Genomic DNA, 20,140 nt, shown 5'->3' with positions numbered 1-20,140 from the left:
ATGAATGTTTACATCACAGCTAAAAGTTTACTTTAATACTCCGTATAATCTGATCTTTTACTCCGTACTTCTTTAGGAAAAAAAGGGTAAAAATATGTATTAAAAAAAAAAATCAAAGAAAGGAAATTTAGGAAGCAATGGCAGAGATGTGTCAGCAAGTTTACTTTGGGTGGGTGACATCCTGGCTGAGTTGATAATTCCAGTGTGGACCAAAACGGAAATGCTATTTTCAACCCAAATATTTATGTCTTATTCATTTCATCACATTTTCCCTTTTATTGAGAAAACTAGTATTTGCACCCGTGCGTTGCACGGAATAGATTTGTTGTAATATATTAAAAATAATTGGATCGATATATAATTATATAAATTATAACAATAAATATTATATAGTGCAATTAAAGATATAGTTTGGACCGTTTATATATTTTGATGTTAGCATTACTTGAATTTATGCAATAATTGCTCAAATTAATAGCTAATGTCTAGATGTACGCATGCGGTGGTATAACTTTGCTCACATTGATGGGCAAAAAATTATAGGTTTGTAAGAGGAGCATTGCTCCTCGTATATAGAGGAGCTCAAGAGCTCCTCTTTCCAGACATTTTCAATGAGGGATCAAAATGATCCCATATCATTTACAAAGGGGAGCCACCTTTGTCTTCTTGTTATTTTTTTTTAATTTTAATTTTATTTTGTATATTGTTTTGTTTGGATGATGATGATGATGATGATTATTATTATTATTATTATTATTATTATTATTATTGTTGTTGTTGTTGTTGTTGTTGTTATTTTAATTTCAATTTTAATTTTATTTTATTACAATATTACATAAGGGTTTCTATTATACTTGAACAATAATATTATCAATTATATTATAGATTATAATACCATACATAATATTACAAATTATGCAATATTATCAATTAATAGATTTTATTTAATTTGCATTTGACATTTACTTACCAAATAAGATTTACTACAAAAGTTTGGGCAGGAAAATGAAATGCGATGATTTTGTTTTTATAATAATAATAATATTAATAATAATAATAATAATACTAATAATAATAATAACAATAATAATAATATGATATATATAGATTAATTATTACCCTACTACCTAATTTATAATTCTGATTTTAAAATTCTTATTATTATTTTTAACATTAACATTTGATTAGTTTTATAAATTTCGTGCAATTTATATATACACTATGTATATAGTCGATGACAAAATTGATAATTTTATTATAGTCAAGGGACCATTTTGGTAATTAACTGTATAATTAATTATAAAATTATTAAATTTTAAATATTACCTTAATATAGATTTTCATTCATTTTTCTTTCATAATTAATTTCTAAGATTTTAAATATCATTTTTCCTTCAAAATTGTCTTCCTAACCTTTTTTCTTGCATGTATACTGAAATACAAAAGGAAAAATAAAAAACTTTCCCTCTATATGCAAGTAGGTCAACAAATGTTTATATAAATAATTAATTATAAAATTATTAAATATTTAATATTTCCTCAATACTAATTTTCATTACTTTCGTGTTAATATTTTATTTCCTAAAATTTCAACATTCCTTTTTTATTCCATCCATACGGAAATACAAATGAGAAATCATATATATATATATATATATATATATATATATATATATATATATATATATACTTAAAAACAGATGCAATTTATTACTTACTGAATTAAACTTATACTAACGTAATTTGAATAGAATTTGAATTAAAACTTATTATATATTACGGAGTATTAAGAAAATACAAATGATATTTTGAATTCAATCATTTCTTTTTCCTTTATTATTATTATTATAATAAAGCCATGGAAAAAAATAAAAATAAAAATCATTCTTCTGTCCAGTAAAAACTTTGTTAGACTCAACCCAGACTATCAATCTTCACAGCTCTTAACAACATAGGAAAAATATTCTTGAAAAATTATATTATATGTTTAGTATAATAACAACATAATAACGTTTAGCATAATAGGGAATTAAAATTAAAAATTAAAAATTAATCTTTGGTAAGTAAATTAATTCCTTATAAATTAAGTTATTACTTACTCCGTATTAGGTTATTACCTTATAATAATAGTTTAGCATAATAACATTATATTATTCCTTAATTTCTTACCAAAGAATATTTCTTTATAAATTACATTATTTTCTTACCAATTATGCTTTATTAATTATTTTACCAATAAATTAATAGTATAGATTTGACCAATAAAATATTTACTTAATTGACTACAAAAATTTGAACGGAAAAATGAAATAGGAGGATTTTACTCTTTATATATATATATATATATATATATATATATATATATATATATATATATATATATATATATATATATATATATATGATAAATTACAGATTATTTTAATAAGCTTATTATTTTTAAATTTGAGCGATTAAATAGTAATATTCAATTTGGTTCTATTATTTTTGCACAATCTTCCTTAAAAGTTCTTGATACTACCGATTGTTTTCCATTTTCCTTTTTTAAGGAAAATAACCATATTATTAATAGACGTTTGGGCTGGAAACTACACAGGAGAATTTTATTTTTATTAACAGTATAGAAATTTTTAAGTTCATTAGACTTTAAATAAATGTTACCATAATACAAACATATGATAATCTATTCTATTAATAAAAAATAAAATTCTCTCTCCAGTCTCCATAACACAAAGAGAACAATAAAAAAACACCATCAGATACTCAAATCAGTACTTAAAACACAACACACAATATTTAAAAAAAAAATATTGAATGGAACAAATAATCCATACTCTAAAAACAAAAAATATAAGAACATTGATTTTTATAAGAATTTAATTACAGGAAATATAGTTTAGGCAAATAAAAGCAAAAAACACTAAATGGTGCTTTCAAGCATGCACATACAAAGATATTTTAATCCACTGGCCTTCAATTCTTTCTCAGAATAAGAAGAAATATCTTCATCAAGTGAAGAGGAACTGCTTTCCACCACCTTCATCAGATGGCTTTGTTGACCGCAACTTTCGCTTCTCTCTTAACTACAAATAGACAAAAAAAAAAAAAAAAAAAAAAAACAGTGAACTCGGGTAGTATACCCTAATGACTCTGTAACCATTGCATCGCACAAATAACAAAAACCATGTCTGGAACTAAAATATATAAACAATATTACAAAATTATTGTTTTAAACAAACCAATAATACGAAAAAATACATATAATACAAAATTTCAAAAACAAAAAACAATAATTAAAAACTATGGAAGATCAATTACAAACAAAAATAAGACGAAAAAAAAAAAAAAGATTTTTCTAAAAAAATTATACCTTTTTGCATTGGCTTAGTCAGAGCAACTACAACTGGTCTAGAGTGGCATCAACCCGGAGAAATTAAAGATAGAAATAGCTAGAAGAGAAATTGTACCTTTAATATTACATTGATAAATCGATGATGAGAGAGTCACCTGCAAGGGAAAAGAGTGATGCAATGTAAAATGAAGACTTATAATTTTGTTAGGTATAAACTCATTGTATTTATAGGTGAAAAATATAAGAATTATAAAATTGTAAAATTTTTCAAAAGGAAAGTGTATTTATTTATTTAAGGTATTGCCATAATCAATTCATTTATATTGATATTCATAATCAAGACATTATATTAATATTCCTAATTAATCTTATTCCTAATTAATTTATAATATTGATATTATTAAATTGCCTTTTAAGTATATATATAATTAATTAAATTTGAATATTACACAAATGCCCTTAAGTTTTGGGGGGAAAATTTGGGAAGGAGGATTTTACTTTTATATATATATAGATTGTTAAGCGACCGCGGTTGGAAAATGACTTTTGAAAAATATTTTTTAAAAAATGAGTCGTTTTCAAAAGAAAATAATGGTTGCATTCTTAAAAATTATTTTGGTGTGTTTGATTCATTTTTTGAAAAATGAGTATACTTGTATAATTAAATATTTTAATTTTTTTTATTTAAAATATAACATGTATAATAATATATAATATATAATAATATAATAATAATTTTAAATATAATAAAAATAACTAATAAGATATCAAAATAACTAACCAAAGTTTTTGTCATTCAAAACAACAACAATAATAAAAAGTAGTATAGTAGTGGTGGTGGTGCCGTGGTGGTGGTGGTAGTGGTGTTATTTGTTATATTTTTCTTCAGAGTTGAGGGGGACATCCAAAAAATAACGGCTTCACACACCCGAAAGGGGGGCTTGAGGAACACGCCGCGTTGAGGAGGCTCCAATCTTGTCCATTTCGATCACACATTCAAGCGTCGGGGGTGGCACTTCAAAGATATGTAACCCCTGTTGATCCGTGTTCGCTATAGCAGCCAAGCTATCCGCCAATTTGTTTTGTTCTCTGTATATATGCTCAAAACGAACCTCTGAAAAATGTGTCGCTAGTCTTAAACACAGCCTGCCAATGTTGTCATCTTGTCCGTGCCATTCCTATCATTTGCGCAGGCTCGCAATTGTGGTCTTCGAGTCGCATTCGAGGATGATCTTGGTAGCTCCCCAGTTCTTCGCCATGCAGAGACCATGTAAGACGCCCCAAGCTTCTGCAGCTTCTATCGAACACCGTCCTATCTTGCATGTAAAGCCACAGAGCCATTCGCCAAGGTCATTCCGTAGAGCACCGCCGCAGCTTGCAACTCCGTTTCTTCAACAGCTTCCATCCACGTTGATTTTCACCCACTCCCTTGGCGGTTTTCTCCAAGCCAGACTAGTTTCCACGATCGCTGGTTTCCTGTTGAGAGGTCGTCTTTTCTTCGCGAACGCTCCGGCCACCTCAGCATTATATCTACGAAGCCATTCAACCTTTTGCGTGATTAGGATGTGATGATGATTGAACACCTCGTCGTTACGCCATCGCCAAATCCACCAAAGCCTGTTTCCGAAGCGTTCAGGCCATCTTTCGTCGAATCCTTGCTTCGCGTCACCATGCAAGTTCACCGTAAACCACTCCTGCCAGCTTAAATGTCGCAATTTGTCGATCATTTGCCAGTGGAGGCTCTGACTCCAGATTTGCCGCGCTGCCGTACAATCTCGAAAAATGTGGTCTAAATCCTCGTGCTTCCCTGCACATTGGAAACAAAATTCGTTAGAGGTGAGATGGCGCCTGGCGCGTTCTACATTGGTAAGGATCTTCCCAAGTTTTACAAGCCACAGAAACATCGAGACTCTAGCGGGCACCCGAAGAGCCCAAACTTTCTTCCAATCCTTGTCAGCTGCGTCTACGGATGCATTGGTGATGAAGGCATACGCCGGTTTGACTGAAAATTGCCCCCGATGGCCCGGTCCCCAGCCCCATTCATCCGAGACGCCATCCTCCGTCAGCCTATATCCTGCAATGCGCTCCATGGCTTCCTGCGGCAAAGTGTTGGCTAGTTTCTCCCATTTCCACCCTCGGTCCTGATCCCAGTATGCGTTCACAGTCGCGTATAGATCAGGTAAACTCAAAGGGATCTGGAGCTGATCATAAAGAGGCCTAGGCATGATCCACTTATCCATCCAAAATTGGGTAGCACTCCCATCGCGGACGAGATGTGTGAGGCCATTGTCGAGGAACTCCTTCGCCATAGTTATTCCTTTCCAAACATTAGAAGTCTTCCGTCTGCCTACTGCATGTTCCATTCTGCCATATTTAGATGTAAGTACCTGCGCCCAAAGAGTATTAAATTCAGTATGTAACCGCTATCCTAATTTAACCATGCATGCAATATTCATATCGTGCAGATGGCGCAGGCCAAGGCCTCCCGCTTCTTTCGGCTTGGTCACCATCTCCCAGCTGGCAAGACTCATTTTATCACCTCTGGTCTGCTCATTTTTACCCCAGATGAATCTTCGAGTTCTCTTCTCAATCTCGGTACAAATGCCCTTAGGCAGGGCCGCAGTCTGCATTGTATAAACAGGAATAGCATTAAGGACGGACTTCGCCAGAGTTACTCTTCCCGCTAAAGAAAGGGTTTTTTTACTTCCATCCCTCAAGACGAGCCGCAATACGTTCAAGGAGTCCGGCATAGATGTTACACGTAACCCTCTCATGAATGGAAGGCACACCAAGATACCGCCCCAAATCCTTGGTCTCAGAAATGCCAAATTTGCTTTCTATCTCGGTTGCAAGAGCTGGCGCCATGTTCTTGGAAAAATGTATCTGGGATTTTTCGAGGCTGACCTTTTGCCCGGAAGCCGTGCAGAACTTAGCTAAACAGTTTTGGACAATTTCCACTTGGTCCAAAGAAGCTTCTATAAACAAAACCATGTCATCCGCGAAGCAGAGGTGCGACATAGTTGGGCCGGAAGCAGCAAGTTTAATTCTTTTCCACCTAAGGCTTTCAACCTCCGAGATGATCAACTGACTCAAGCGCTCCATACAAAGCACAAAAATGGCAGGAGACATGGCGTCCCCCTGGCGAATGCCTCTTTCAGGCCTGAAAGGATCAAGTCTATCCCCATTCCATATGATAGCAAGCCTAGGAGTAGTGACGCATGTCATGATAATGTCTCTCCACCGTTCATTGAAGCCGGCTTGCTTAAGAGTATCCTTGATGAAATCCCACGAAAGCCGGTCGTATGCTTTTTCTAGGTCCAGTTTGATGGCCATGTACTTCTTGTTACCCCTCAACTCCCGCATTGTGTGGAGGACTTCTTGATAGATGATCACATTGTCAGAAATTTGTCTTCCTGGGATGAAAGAGCTCTGGAACGGTCCCACCATCCGAGGAAGGATGCTTTTCAACCTGTTGGTAATGGTTTTGGTGAGAATTTTATAGCTTACATTGCAAAGGCTTATGGGGCGAAACTGTTTGATAGTGTCCGGGATCTGCACTATAGGTATGAGAGCCACAAGGGTGTCGTTGATACCCTCCGGTATCCGTCCATGTCTGAAAGCCTGAGAGACCATCTCATAAACGCTATCCCCAATCACATCCCACGTGTGTTGGTAGAACCCTGCGGGAAGCCCATCCGGGCCTGGGGCTTTGAAAGGCTTCATGTCATAAACAGCCTCGTGAACTTCTTCCTTAGTCACTTCCCGATTGAAGATAGTCCAATCAATGCGCCTTAGCCGAGGGAAGCGTGCTTCCAAAAGTTGGCCTTCTGCCACCTCCCTGCAATCAGTAAACAAATTAATGTAAAAATGCTGTATATGGTCCTTCAGCTCGGAATCATTCGTAATCCATGTGCCGTTGTTATCGAGAAGTCTTGCAACCCTATTTCGAGCTCTTCTGACTGTGGCAGCAGCGTGGTAATACGCCGTGTTTCTGTCCCCTGACGTAATCCAGTCCTCTCTGGACCTCTGGAACCACATCAGTTCCTCTTGGTACAAGATTTCTTCCAGCTCTAGTTGCAGCTTTTGTTCCAGCTTAAACAGGCCTCTGTGCATGTTTTCGGCCAGCACTTTTTGGATGCCGCTCAAGCGTGACAGGATGACCTTCTTCCGTTTGTGGATGTTCCCGAAAACCTCCCTGTTCCACGCGGATAGACCTGCGGCTACCTGTTGAACGTTTGCCATGAGGTTGTGGTCCGTACTCCAAAGGCACCGGACAGTCTTGCCTAAGTCCTCGTGTGTTAGCCAATCACCCTGAAAAAGAAAATGATTATTGTGAGAGTGTTGTCGGCCTCCTTGTAGTCTTACCAGGAGGGGTGCATGGTCAGAAGCAATTCGGGGCAAGTGTTCGCCAGTCGCTTCCGTGAAACGGATACGCCAATCCAAGTTGCATAGGGCCCGGTCGAGACGGACCCCTTTATAAGCATCAGTTAACCCATCTTTCACAATAGTTATGCTGTGCATCCGTATGCACCATGCATGGTGCATACGGATGCCAAAATGACGTCGTTTTATTAAAAAACGCGCGTCTCCCCTTTAAAAAAAATTCAGGTTCGATTCCTAGCAACAACATTATATTGTTCATTCATTCTGGAATTTTAGTTCATAGATTATGGAATTATAGTTCATTGATTATGGAATTATAGTTCATCGATTATGGAATTGTAGTTCATCGATTCTGAAATGTTAGTTTATAGATTATGGAATTTTAGTTCATTCATTCTGGAATTTTTAGTTCATAGATTATGTTATGGAATTATAGTTCATCGATTATGGAATTTTAGTTCATATGTTGTTGCTGGGAATCGAACCTGTTTTTTTTTAAAGGGGAGACGCGTGTTTTATTAAAACGACGTCGTTTTTGCATCCGTATGCACCATGCATGGTGCATACGGATGCACAGCATAATTTGCCCATCTTTCACCCACGTAAGCTTGGGCCCCGAGAAGCCCAAGACGATAAGGCCTTCGTCCTGAATCCATGTGACGAAGTCCGAGCTTCGTTGGGTGGAATAAGATGTATAGTTGTTGGTTTCCGCCTTCGAGATGACGGAATTAAAATCTCCAGCCACGAGCCAAGAGCCAAACACGCCCCGTTTGGATTGTGAGAGCTCCCTCCAGAGCCGGCGTCGTAGGTGGTGAGTCGGGCTCCTATATACAGGCGCGAACACCCACGGTGGGTGGCCAAACTGCGTAACCTGTAGTAACATGAACTGGGGGTGAGTATACAAGATAGACACGTGTACTGGGTCCTTCCAAAAGACCCAAATACCCCCGCTAACATGTATAATAATATATAATAATATAATAATAATTTTAAATATAATAAAAATAACTAATAAGATATCAAAATAACTAACCAAAGTTTTTGTCATTCAAAACAACAACAATAATAAAAAGTAGTATAGTAGTGGTGGTGGTGGTGGTGGTGGTAGTGGTGTTATTTGTTATATAACAATAACAACAATAACAACAACAACAACAACAACAACAACAACAATAATAATAATAATAATAATAATAATAATAATAATAATAATAATAAGTGGTATAGTAGTGGTGGTAGTGTGGTGCTGGTGGTGTTGGTGATGGTAATGGTGGTGGTGGTGTAGTGGTTCTTAATTGGAGGGGTAATCAAATACTATAATTGTATTTTTTTCAAAAGTTGTCAACCACACTAGGGGTGGGCGTTTCGGGTTTCGGTTCGGTTTGAAAAAATTTGGTTTCGATTCGGTTCGGTTTTGGTGAAGTCTACTATTTGAACGTTCTCTTTTTTGCCTGACTGATTATCAGTAGGCTCACTTGGAGTGCCACTTGAAGTGTTTTGTTAATGACAAGATGAAGAATCATCCATCTACATAGTTAATATTTGAAAAATAATAATTATTAAAACACCAAATGTTGAGATTTACAACTTAGAGTTGAGGTATGAGGACTTGAGAAGTTGAAATTTTTTGAGGAGGAAAGATTAATTCATTAAGTCACTGACAAGACAACTTACAATAAAAGATGCGGGTGTATCAAACCACTCCCCGCAACCTAACACAGAAAAGGCCCCCCGAGCAACATTGTGAGCGGCATAGTTCGCAGATTGCTTAACAAAACGGAATTCAACACCACCAATCGTGGTTGGCTAATTCCTTAATATCATCCATAAGTCCAAAATAAGAATTAAAAGAAGAAGAACGTAAAGCATTAAATACGACTTGGGAGTCCATTTCAACCTCTACATTTCCCATCCCAATGTCCATCAACCAACTAAGGGCCTCGCAGTTACTCATTGCCTCAACCTCCCGTATGGAGCAACTTCCTAGCACACACATATTCTTTGCAGCAAGGAAACGGACATCCTCATCTCTTAAGACCCACCCGAACCCATCTCACATGTCGAGTTATTAAATGCAGCATCCGTATTTAATTTCAGCATACCCCTACCTGGCTTCGTCTACCTAACCGCAGTTGAACCGGGCGCTACGGATGTCACTTGCGCATTTGCTGCGGACCAATTGACTAAGAACACAAGAGAGCGTTGCATCACATTGTTCAGATCAAAATTTACACCCGTCCACACATATTCGTTCCTGCTAGTCCAAATACCCCAACAAACCATAGCAAATCTAGCCAATAACTCATCACTCAAAACATTAATACAATTAAAGAACCAATTACCAACATTATCATAATTTGCAGACATTGGCACACCCAATCTACTCCAAGCATCCGTAGCAGAAAGGCAGTGAACAAACATGTGCAGCGCAGATTCATCTCCACCCCTACACATATGACACACAAGTGAGCATGCCACACATTTCGTAAGGAGTGCATCCCTAGTAGGTAAATAATTTGAAACCAGTTGCCAACAAAAAGATTTCACCTTATGGGGGACATAAATAATACTAGTATTTTGTAGGCGGGATGCGCTAAAATTTATGTCTAACATTAAAAAATTAATAAATGCAAATAATTACAAATTATAGTTCAAATTATATTTCGCAATTATTTAAAGTAGTAAAGTTTAATCATCGTATTTGAAAATTATAGAGATAAACACAATTTATATTTTGTTTATTAATAATGTAAACAATTTTGATATAATTTATACTTTATTTTTACAATAAATAAATAAAATATTTATAATACTAATGACTAATCTAGTACCCGATCACATATATTGGTGCGTGTGTGTGCCTATATATATACACACACATATATGTTTTACCATTCATAGAAATTTAATTAAAATATAATCAACAATTAAAGTAATTATATAATGATTTTAATAAAATGATAATTAAAGAATAGGAAAAATATATCATAGATATATGTTTATGATAATAATGATAGAGTTATGAAAGTTAGAATTAAATAGTAACGGTGTTATAACGGTATAAGGGTACTTTTGTCTCACAAGAATGTAGTATGGACAATTTTTTCCATTATAATTAAAGTGTACAACATTTAATGAAAAATGTATCTTTTTATTAGCATACAAATGTAAGTATTAATATAAATGTGCTTATAGCTTAATGGATAAAGTTCATAATTTATAACTTGATGATGCTCAAGGGTTTAAACCTAACTTTGGACATTTAATACAATACATTATATATTTATATTTATTATAAAAATTAAAAAAAAAAAAAAAAAAACATCGGTTTCTCGGTTCTTGGTCTAAGACCGAACCAAACCGATCCGATTCGGTTCGGTTCGAATAACTCGAACCGAAATATCCAGCCCTAAAGCAAACAATAACTATAATTTTGATTTCCATTCCTAGTGTGTAAACCTATGAACCAAGCACACCCAAAGTACATCAAGACCTCGATATATGTATGGTGTTATACAATTATTTTTCTATCTTTGATTGTTATTGTATTTGAGCTTTATTTCTGCTAAGTACATAATTAATTTCCGATTTTGAGTTTGTTTTAAATAATTATTAAGCTTTATTATTAATGTATTTTGAATTAATATCTGGTGTAAAGTCTTCATTATTGTTTCCTGGTGCTAGTAGTAGTAGGCTTAGCTGCTTTCAACGTGCGCTCTACCATTGAAATTTAGTGCGCTGCACCATAATTTTAATCATGTATAATATAATGTCAAAATAAATAAATATATAAAAAATGGGGGGGGGGGGGGGGGGGGTTAGAATCAAGAATCATATAATACTTGAGACATATATTAAATACATTTTCTTGCAAGTTTTTATCAACCTGTATGAACAAATTAGGCCTCAACAATTGAAGAGGGATAATTTTGTCTCAAAGTTATTTTTTTTCTTCTTAAAAATCAAAAAAATTGAAATACTAATGAAGACACGGGATTCTAATTCTATAAAAATGAGAGAATTGTAATTCCGCAGAATTGCAATTTACTCCGACCAAACAAAGGAATTTACTTGCATTTAGAATTACGTGAGGGAATCATGTTGTAATGAAATTATAATTTCTAAGTGTTGATAACTTTCTTTTTTTGAATGCTACAAAAGCCTAATTCTTTTCTATAAAAACCAATGCTATTATCTTTATAATTGGAGAACCACGATAATATAAAGGAGATGAAAGTTGTTAGGGATCAAAACTATTTCAAATTGTAAGTAATATTCACTATTTTTTTTAGTTGACTTCATTATAAAATGCTACATAGCCTGGCCAAAATATTCCTCATCTCCTATATATGTCTCTGAGTCTCTCCCTTTATCTACTTAGTTCTATACATGCATATTTCAAAGTTTACTTCTTTAATCATTTTCATTAAAAGCTTTAATTTTTGCATTGTTCTCTACATTTTTTTTTTGTCTGAAATTACTAATACTTTGTTTTTAGTGCTATTTCATTGTAAGTTGAAAATCCAAAATTCAATTTTATGTAAACTTCATAAGTTTTTATTTTTGCACTAATCACCGTGCATATTTCAAAATTTACTTAATGATTTTTTTTTTCTGAGATTATTAATGGTCTATAGATTATTAGTTTTCTAGGATTGTTTGGGATTATTAATTTATTAGATTTTTTGCACTAGTCACCAATTCACCATGCATAATTCTTGTATGTGTATGTTTTACAGACTGGACTCCCTATATTTGTTTATCAAGCTAAGCCTTTTTAATAGCTCTCATATTACCTTTGTAAGAGCATCCTCATCAGCTATGTATTTTACACAGTTTTTGAAGTGTCACTAGGAGAGAGAAGAAAAAAAAAAAAAAAGAGGTCTGACGCTGAAAAGAAAAAATAAAAAAAAAAGACCAACAGGCCGGCACACCAGTAGGCGCGTGCGGCTGGGCGCTTGCGTTTCCAGCACGCGAAAAAAAGTAGAGAGCTTTGTTTCCATTTCTCAACCAGTGGACCCCACAAAAGTTTTGCACTTGCCGGAGAAAAATAGATCTAAAAATCCCATCTCCCATTTATGCAAAAACTACCCACTTAATTTTTTCTATTTCAAAAAAAAAAAAAAAAACATTGATGTAGATGCTCCACTCTTGGAAACATGTATAACAATCCACCTAAACACTCCACTACAATACTTTTTCATCCAACAGATACAAAATATTGAAGATATATACTCCTTCGTCCCATTTTATGTGTCTGGTTCGGTTAACGAGGCTTGACTAAAGTTATTTTTAATTTAATTTTTCATAATATTAAGTTTAGTATTAATATACAAAATTTATATATTTAGAAACTACACTAAAAGTTCTATTAAACACCAAAAAAAAAAATCAAATTTAAAAAGAAGTAAAAAATATTTTAAAAAATAAACAAAAAAGAAAGAATTGATTTGATCAATGAATATTAAATAATTTATTGCTTTCGCGTTCTGTACTCTATTTATATTGTTTGCTTTTATGATATGATGAATGAATTACCACTCATACTCTCACATTCTCAACCCCTCATATGTAGAAAAGTCTCCACTGTTAGAGACTTCTACGAGAAAAATCAAAAAAATTCCATATTAAGGTTGTTCTTACAAAATTACACCCCTAATAAAAGACTTCTTTTTAATTAACTAGTAGTTAACCTAATCAACAATCCTTTACAATTAGTAGTAGATAGACACTATTTTCCAAGATTTGTGTGTAACTATATATTATTTGTCAAAAACTTTGTGGTCGAGCAGTATAATTGTGACTTTGGAAGAGTTACAGGTTCAAATCTCGGTGTAAGGACATTGACTCTTTGTGTTTCAGTAGGTTGAGAAAGTATGTAGGAACAGATATTACATTGTAACAAAGTCAGTAGTACTTTAAAAATATATTATTTTCATTAATGGAAGTGTTTATTTTACAATTGTTCATGTTGAGACATTGAGACACACATTTATAAAGAAAAAAATATACAATTGTTATTTTAAATATGAAAGTGCGTCATGGATTGTAAAATAAATGCTTTTATTCATCAAAGTAACTCTCATTTGAACTCTTTTAATAATAAAATGAAAATAATAAAAGCCTAATACATTTTTATGGGAGTTGAGTACAACGAAAACCATGTGTAGAAGAAGATCACTATATAAAAGTTAAAGGGTCATTGTTCCATAATAATATAATTTTATAACTTTTTATTTAAAAAATTCATGAGAACAAGAATTTGGAAATAAAATTAATAAATTTCTACCTACCGCATTAATATTGCTTGCAATTATATAAGGACAAATAATTAAATTATGCCATAATAATGTGAATCTTTTGAACCAAACTCTGCCCCATAATAATTTTTGGAGTAACTAATTTGATTCAAGTCAACTCTTTTGTTTGTTTACTATTAATTAATTTAACTTTATTCTTAAAAAACTCCCTAGTATTCTAGGGTTTCCTACCACTCATGCAGCTTCTTCTCTTAGTTGTTTGTCTCGTAGATGTCTAAATAATCCCTTTAATTTATTCATGTTTGAATTGAATTGGAATCTTAGTTATGAAAAGATGAAAAATACTTTTATATATAATTTCATGTTCTGATATGTCTTAAATGGAGAGATGACCGGTATGATAAATTTTGACATTAAAATAATAATCGTTGATGAAAATTGATCAGAATTAAACATGTGGATCAAATATTGTCATTTTGCTAATACTCGTGAGACCAAAATTGACATTTGCAAAAATATAATCTGACATGAACTCTATAAAAATTTAATTACAAGAAACCTAATTAACCTCAGCTCGTAACATTAGAGATCGAAACACCTCTACCATAGATGATATTTTCTTAATTAATTGTGTTACCTCAGTTTGAGTACCCTAAACTATACATTCTATATCTCATCAATATAGGCATTATATAGGCATAGACAACATAGTGTTTGGTAAACCAACAACCTCTAGATATTTAGTTCAATCGAACTGCTTAATAAGTCTAGTCAACTTTATATATATATATATATATATATATATATATATATATATATATATATATATATATATATATATATATATATATATATATATATATATTTAAAAATCTATATATATAAAAGAAATTAAAATCTTACATGTGAAGGTAGAGCTCCAACAATGTCTAAAAATTACTTATTACATAACTTTTTTTTTTTTTTTTTTTTTGTGACGAGGGAAACTCATAGCCATTACTCGAAGGTATGCACATGGTAAATCTCGCATTGTGATCCTAGCCGGCAAAACACAACTAACAAGGAGTTAAACTAGCTTAGGTTGCCCATAGCTGCTTACACCGACCAGCTCAAACTAAGAAGACCAATAAATCACTCTCGATGAGACTCAAACTTGTAAACTTGTGATTACTAAATCAACAATATAACTAACTTGACTAGGATTATCCCAATTTATAACCATTTTTGAAGCATAAATCATATACACTGCATTTATTCTTTTTTCTTCCGTAACTCTTTGAAAACCCTCAATAATTAAAATTCTCAATTCCTCCCACTTTCAAGATCAGAGTCTAGACTTTTTATTATTAATTAATGGTGGGATTTTGACTAATTCACAAGTAGCCAATCAATGTTTTTTTTTTTTTTTTTTTAAGGCTTATACATATGTTATGTTATGCCCAGAAATAAATATTAGATAATGATTTGAATAAGAAAATATTTTTTTATTCCATAATTATTAGCAAAATATTTATTAAAAGAAAAACAGAGATTGTGAGAGAGAGAATTGAACACCTAGAGGTTGGTTGGTCTTTTTTGCTAGCAGGAACAGAAAATGAAACGCTACCAGTTGTTATTCGAGAGAGATTGCTAAGGCAGAATAATTAATATTTTAATCATGCATAAAAGACTCGTTTTCCATGCTTAAAAGCAAGTTTTGAAAGTGGTTTTTCCTTCAAATTAAATAATTGTGTTTAATAATGAACCAAACACACTCTAAATTAAATTTATTATTATTACGGAGTATTATGAAAAATTTTCCTACTATACGCACGGATATAATTGTGATATTCAAAATATATATATATATATATATATATATATATATATATATATATATATATATATACAATCATATCCGTGCTTATAGTCGATTTTTTTTCATAATAATAATAATAACAACAACAACACTTATTATTATTAGTTTTCTCCCAATACGCATTATATTCCCAATTAAATAAATTTAGGGTGTGTTTGGTAAATGGCCGGATTTACACACTATGAATAAAAATTAAAATCATACTTAGTGTTTGGTTGACAACTTTTTAAAACACAACTACGAATTTGATTACCCCTTTAATTAAAAATCAATTCCCTAATTAAAAATGTATCATTCCGGCCATTTTATTGGTAATGTAATTTTTAAGTTTGGATTTTTGTTTTGATTTTTTTTTTTTTTGTTCATATTGGTGCTTTGGATGTTATTATATTAGGATCAATTGTCTTGATTTTTTATTTTTATATTTTTAAAACATTTATTCCCATTATAGAGTTATACATAACCAAATATCAATATTAGTAATTATTTCAATTCCACCATACTACTAAACATTGTAAAATATTTTCACCAAAACTCATACCATTATCAAGTATTTGATTCACATTCTGATTCTGATTTCTATCTGTGAACCAAACACACCCTTAATTTGTTGTGTTATAGCTTTCTTGCTCATATTCTTTTAATATAGCATAATATCTTTGAATTCGGATCCTTCTATCAGCACTAACAAATATATCAAAATAATAATAAGAGAAAAATGCAATTTTAGTCATTAAATTGTTGCTAAATACTCCACTTGTCTCATTTTATGTATAATTTGATTAACGACACTTAATTAAAGTTATTTACAATTTAATTTTTCATAGTATTAACTATTAAATTTAGAATTAGTATATAAATTTATATATTTAAAAATTACATTAAAAATATTATTAAAAAGAAATATTAAAGTTAGAAATTATTTGAAAATACTAATGAAAATAAGCACAAAAAAATTAGTTGACTAATAAATATTTCATCAGTCCCATTTCATATGTCCTATTTACTATTTATTGATCAAAGTAACTATTTCTTTTTTTTTTTGTTTATTTTTTAGTATTATTTATTTATTTTAAAATTTGACTTTTTGTGTTTAATAGTATTTTTAGTGTAATTTATAAATATATAAATTTTGTATAATATTATGAAAAATTGGATTAAAAATAATTTCAGTCAAGTTTCGTTAACCGAACCACACACATAAAATGGAACGGAGGGAATAGTACCCTTTCCTTAGGTATTCTCACATTCCCTTCGTTTTTAATAATTTTTTTCATTTTAATCCATTAATTTTTCTCTCATTCAATACATAGAATGTTTCTCAATCTCAAACTTTTTAGTTAATTGTTTTTAGAGAAAATTACACATTTGGTCCTGTGACTATTGTGGTCTTGTTAATTTGAGTATTTGACTTTAAAATTTATTAATTTAGTCCTGTAACTATGCAATTTTTAACACATTTGGTCCTCCCGGCCAAATCGCAGGCCAAATATCCCCGGAAGAACGTATTTTCTTTAAAATTGTTTAATCATGGTGCTAAAATGGTCATTTTAAGCTTTAAAAAAAAAAGGGGAAAGTTATTTGTTCTTGCTTTCTGCTCTTCGACGCGAAGAAGGAAGTAGGAGTGCGACATGGAAGTGTTGGGGATGGGTTTAAGCGTAAACCGCAAGCATTTCATTGAATTTTGTGGACAACGAGTGGCTGGAATAACGTTGGAAAATGCCGGCAACGCTCCGATGGCTGGAGGAATGCTCTCGGAGAATTGATTGTAACTGAGATCGAGCGTCTGCATGCTCTGGAGCTTACCAAGCCCCACCGGAATCCCGCCGGAGAGAAAGTTTCGGCTGATTCAAAGAAACCTGAGGTTCTGCAACTCCGACAAGCTTTCCGGAGGCAATCGTCTTCCTGAAATTCGCCGAGGCAAAGTGGGCAATTGAGCCGTCCACCGCTCCATCTCCCTTCCAGTACTTGAAGATGGCGATGGACTTTATCCGGGCTTCACCCAACCCATTTTTGCCGGCGGCGTTACAGGGTAATTCCTCTCCAGTGAGCATAGCAGACAACGAGGAGACAAGCATAGCCCTGACTCCGAAGCCGAAGCGAGCTAGCAACTCCGCCGGACCGCCGCGGTGCCGTCTTTGCCTCTGGTTTTCGATCAGAATTCAGAGGGTACATTTTGTATATTTTACTTCTTTCTTGCCAAGCGTATTTTGCTCAACACCCGCCTGCTGCTCTAAGTGCACCGGCCAAAATGCCCTGAGTAATGAAGAAGGAAAACAACATTGTTCGCAGGCGCATCACCCACCTGCGTATTTTGAACAGTGTATTTTGCTTTTTCGCAGGCGCATCAAGGAAGAAGAAGAACATTTAGCTTAAAATGACCATTTTAGCCCTATGATTAAACAATTTTAAAGAAAATACGTTTTTTCGGCGACATTTGGCCGGGAGGACCAAATGTGTTAAAAATTACATGGTTACAAGACTAAATTGATAGTTTTTAAAGTCAAATACTCAAATTAACAAGACCACAATAGTCACAGGACCAAAATTGTAATTTTCTCTTGTTTTTAAATGATTTATTTCTATATTTTATCATTACCTTATTTATTTATTTTAATTTTGAAATTTATTGAAGTACATAAAAATAGGTTAAGGATATTAAAGCAAAATACACTCAAAAAAATAAATAAAAAACTCTTCAACAAACATGTTTATATTACATACCTCAATTTTAACCAAACACATAATTTAACATTACAAGCAATCTAACATTCCTTATGTGTTTGGTTTGGATTGTGGGATATAATATTACTTTATTTGGTTAAGGGTTATATTTTAAATGGCAAATTATTGTGTGGACCATGAATATCATGTACAATTTTAATATATTAAAAGTACATTATGTTTGTACTAAAGGTACATTATACGAAATAATGTACCCTTAGTATATTAAAAATGTATTTTCAAAAAATGTATCTTACGTACATAAATAATGTACTCTTAGTATATTAAAAATGTACTTTTTATTTATAGTCCATGCAATAATGACTGATTTAAGTTATATGAATCAATTTATTATAATGTCCTCAATAATTAATACACACACACATACATGTATATTTGATTATATAAACATAAATATATAAATATACACACATGTGTATTTGATTATATAAACATATATTTATATAATCAAATATTCATGATATATTTATTTCATTATTAAGAAGTATCCAACCGGTCCGTCACGGTCATCAGCTCAACAAGACTAAAATACTTGTGGTCAACCGTACAGTTCGTACCGATAGGCCTCGTGACAAGAGAAGATGCTCCCGGATCACCCTTGGAATCACCCCGATGGAAAGTCACCCGGCCGGTCTACCGTAGGCTGACCGGTCGGCCTACAAAGAGACGTAGCCTGCAGAGCCGAAAACGTAATTTACACGATAAGTCTTAGGGTCCAACTTACACTTGTAGAGCGGCGATGGACAGCTTGCAGGTAGGGCGGCTCTGTCACCTCGGTCAGTCAACATACGAGTAGCTGCAGAGCGACCGCCTGACTGAGCCAACGAGAAGACGCCACGTCGATCCACTTGCAGCAGGCGCATTAAATGCGTAGACCGACTTAGACATTATAAATAAGAGGGTCCCTTCCTCACTTCTCATATTTTCATCTTAATCTCACAACAACTACTACTTACTACTTGTAACCTTCACCCTCTAATATCAACCCACTCATAAGTTGCAACCCGCACTCTTGCGGCGGTCTGCACTATTCTAGCAACCCACTTGTAACCACTTATTACTTGCATTACTACTCAGTCTCGGATCGCTCAGTTGTCGTCCGGTAGACCGACCGACTGACCTACGAGCGCTTCATTCTACTCATTCTCAAACATACGTATTCGTAGTGTAATCGTAGCACCGGTTCAATTTACGCTATCAATTATTATTATTATTATTATTATTATAATATAAGGATTAGTTAACAAGGACAAATTGAAATAATTCAAGGTTGGAAGAAGAAATAATTCAAGGTAATTAGATTACCTAATAAAATTGGGGTAATCACATTACCTTGAAACATTACCGCCACACCAGCTTTCTGGTAATCTTATAACTTGAATCCAAGAGGTAATATAACATTTCGTGAACCAAACGCCCAAAAGTGTTTATCTCCTTGTTGGCAAAAAAAAAAAAAAAAAAACCCGATATATATAAGACTTGCTCAAAACCCCCATTTCAACCTTGGTGTCCTTTCCAGTTTCCATCTTACCGGAATACACA

General features: G+C 33.0%; 1 protein-coding gene across 1 annotated transcript; it reads right to left on the bottom strand.

Moving 5' to 3' along the window:
• Positions 1–4,533: 4,533 nt before the first annotated feature.
• Positions 4,534–20,124, bottom strand: LOC109164726. Its single transcript, XM_019313273.1, has 7 exons — positions 20,101–20,124; positions 17,660–17,997; positions 10,016–10,181; positions 6,057–7,663; positions 5,892–5,976; positions 4,774–5,739; positions 4,534–4,668 (listed from the first exon to the last, which is right to left on the bottom strand). Exons 1-7 carry the CDS (start codon positions 20,122–20,124, stop codon positions 4,534–4,536), a joined length of 3,321 nt encoding a protein of 1,106 aa, XP_019168818.1.
• Between the last annotated feature and the right edge of the window lie 16 nt (positions 20,125–20,140).

The sequence above is a fragment of the Ipomoea nil genome, unplaced genomic scaffold (genome assembly GCF_001879475.1).
Source record: "Ipomoea nil cultivar Tokyo-kokei standard unplaced genomic scaffold, Asagao_1.1 scaffold3069, whole genome shotgun sequence".
Lineage (NCBI taxonomy): Eukaryota > Viridiplantae > Streptophyta > Magnoliopsida > Solanales > Convolvulaceae > Ipomoea > Ipomoea nil.
This window is presented reverse-complemented; position numbering and strand designations above follow the sequence as displayed.

Bases quoted from the DNA above. Each gene is read 5' to 3' on its own strand.
- LOC109164726 (XM_019313273.1), bottom strand. From the start codon at position 20,124: ATGGAAACTGGAAAGGACACCAAG. The intron at 10,182-17,659 runs GTAAGCTCCAGA...TCATATGTGTAG, and splicing joins CGGGATTCCGGTGGGGCTTG to GGGTGGAGATGAATCTGCGC. The intron at 5,977-6,056 runs GTAAAAAAACCC...TATACAATGCAG, and splicing joins GCTCGTCTTGAGGGATGGAA to ACTGCGGCCCTGCCTAAGGG.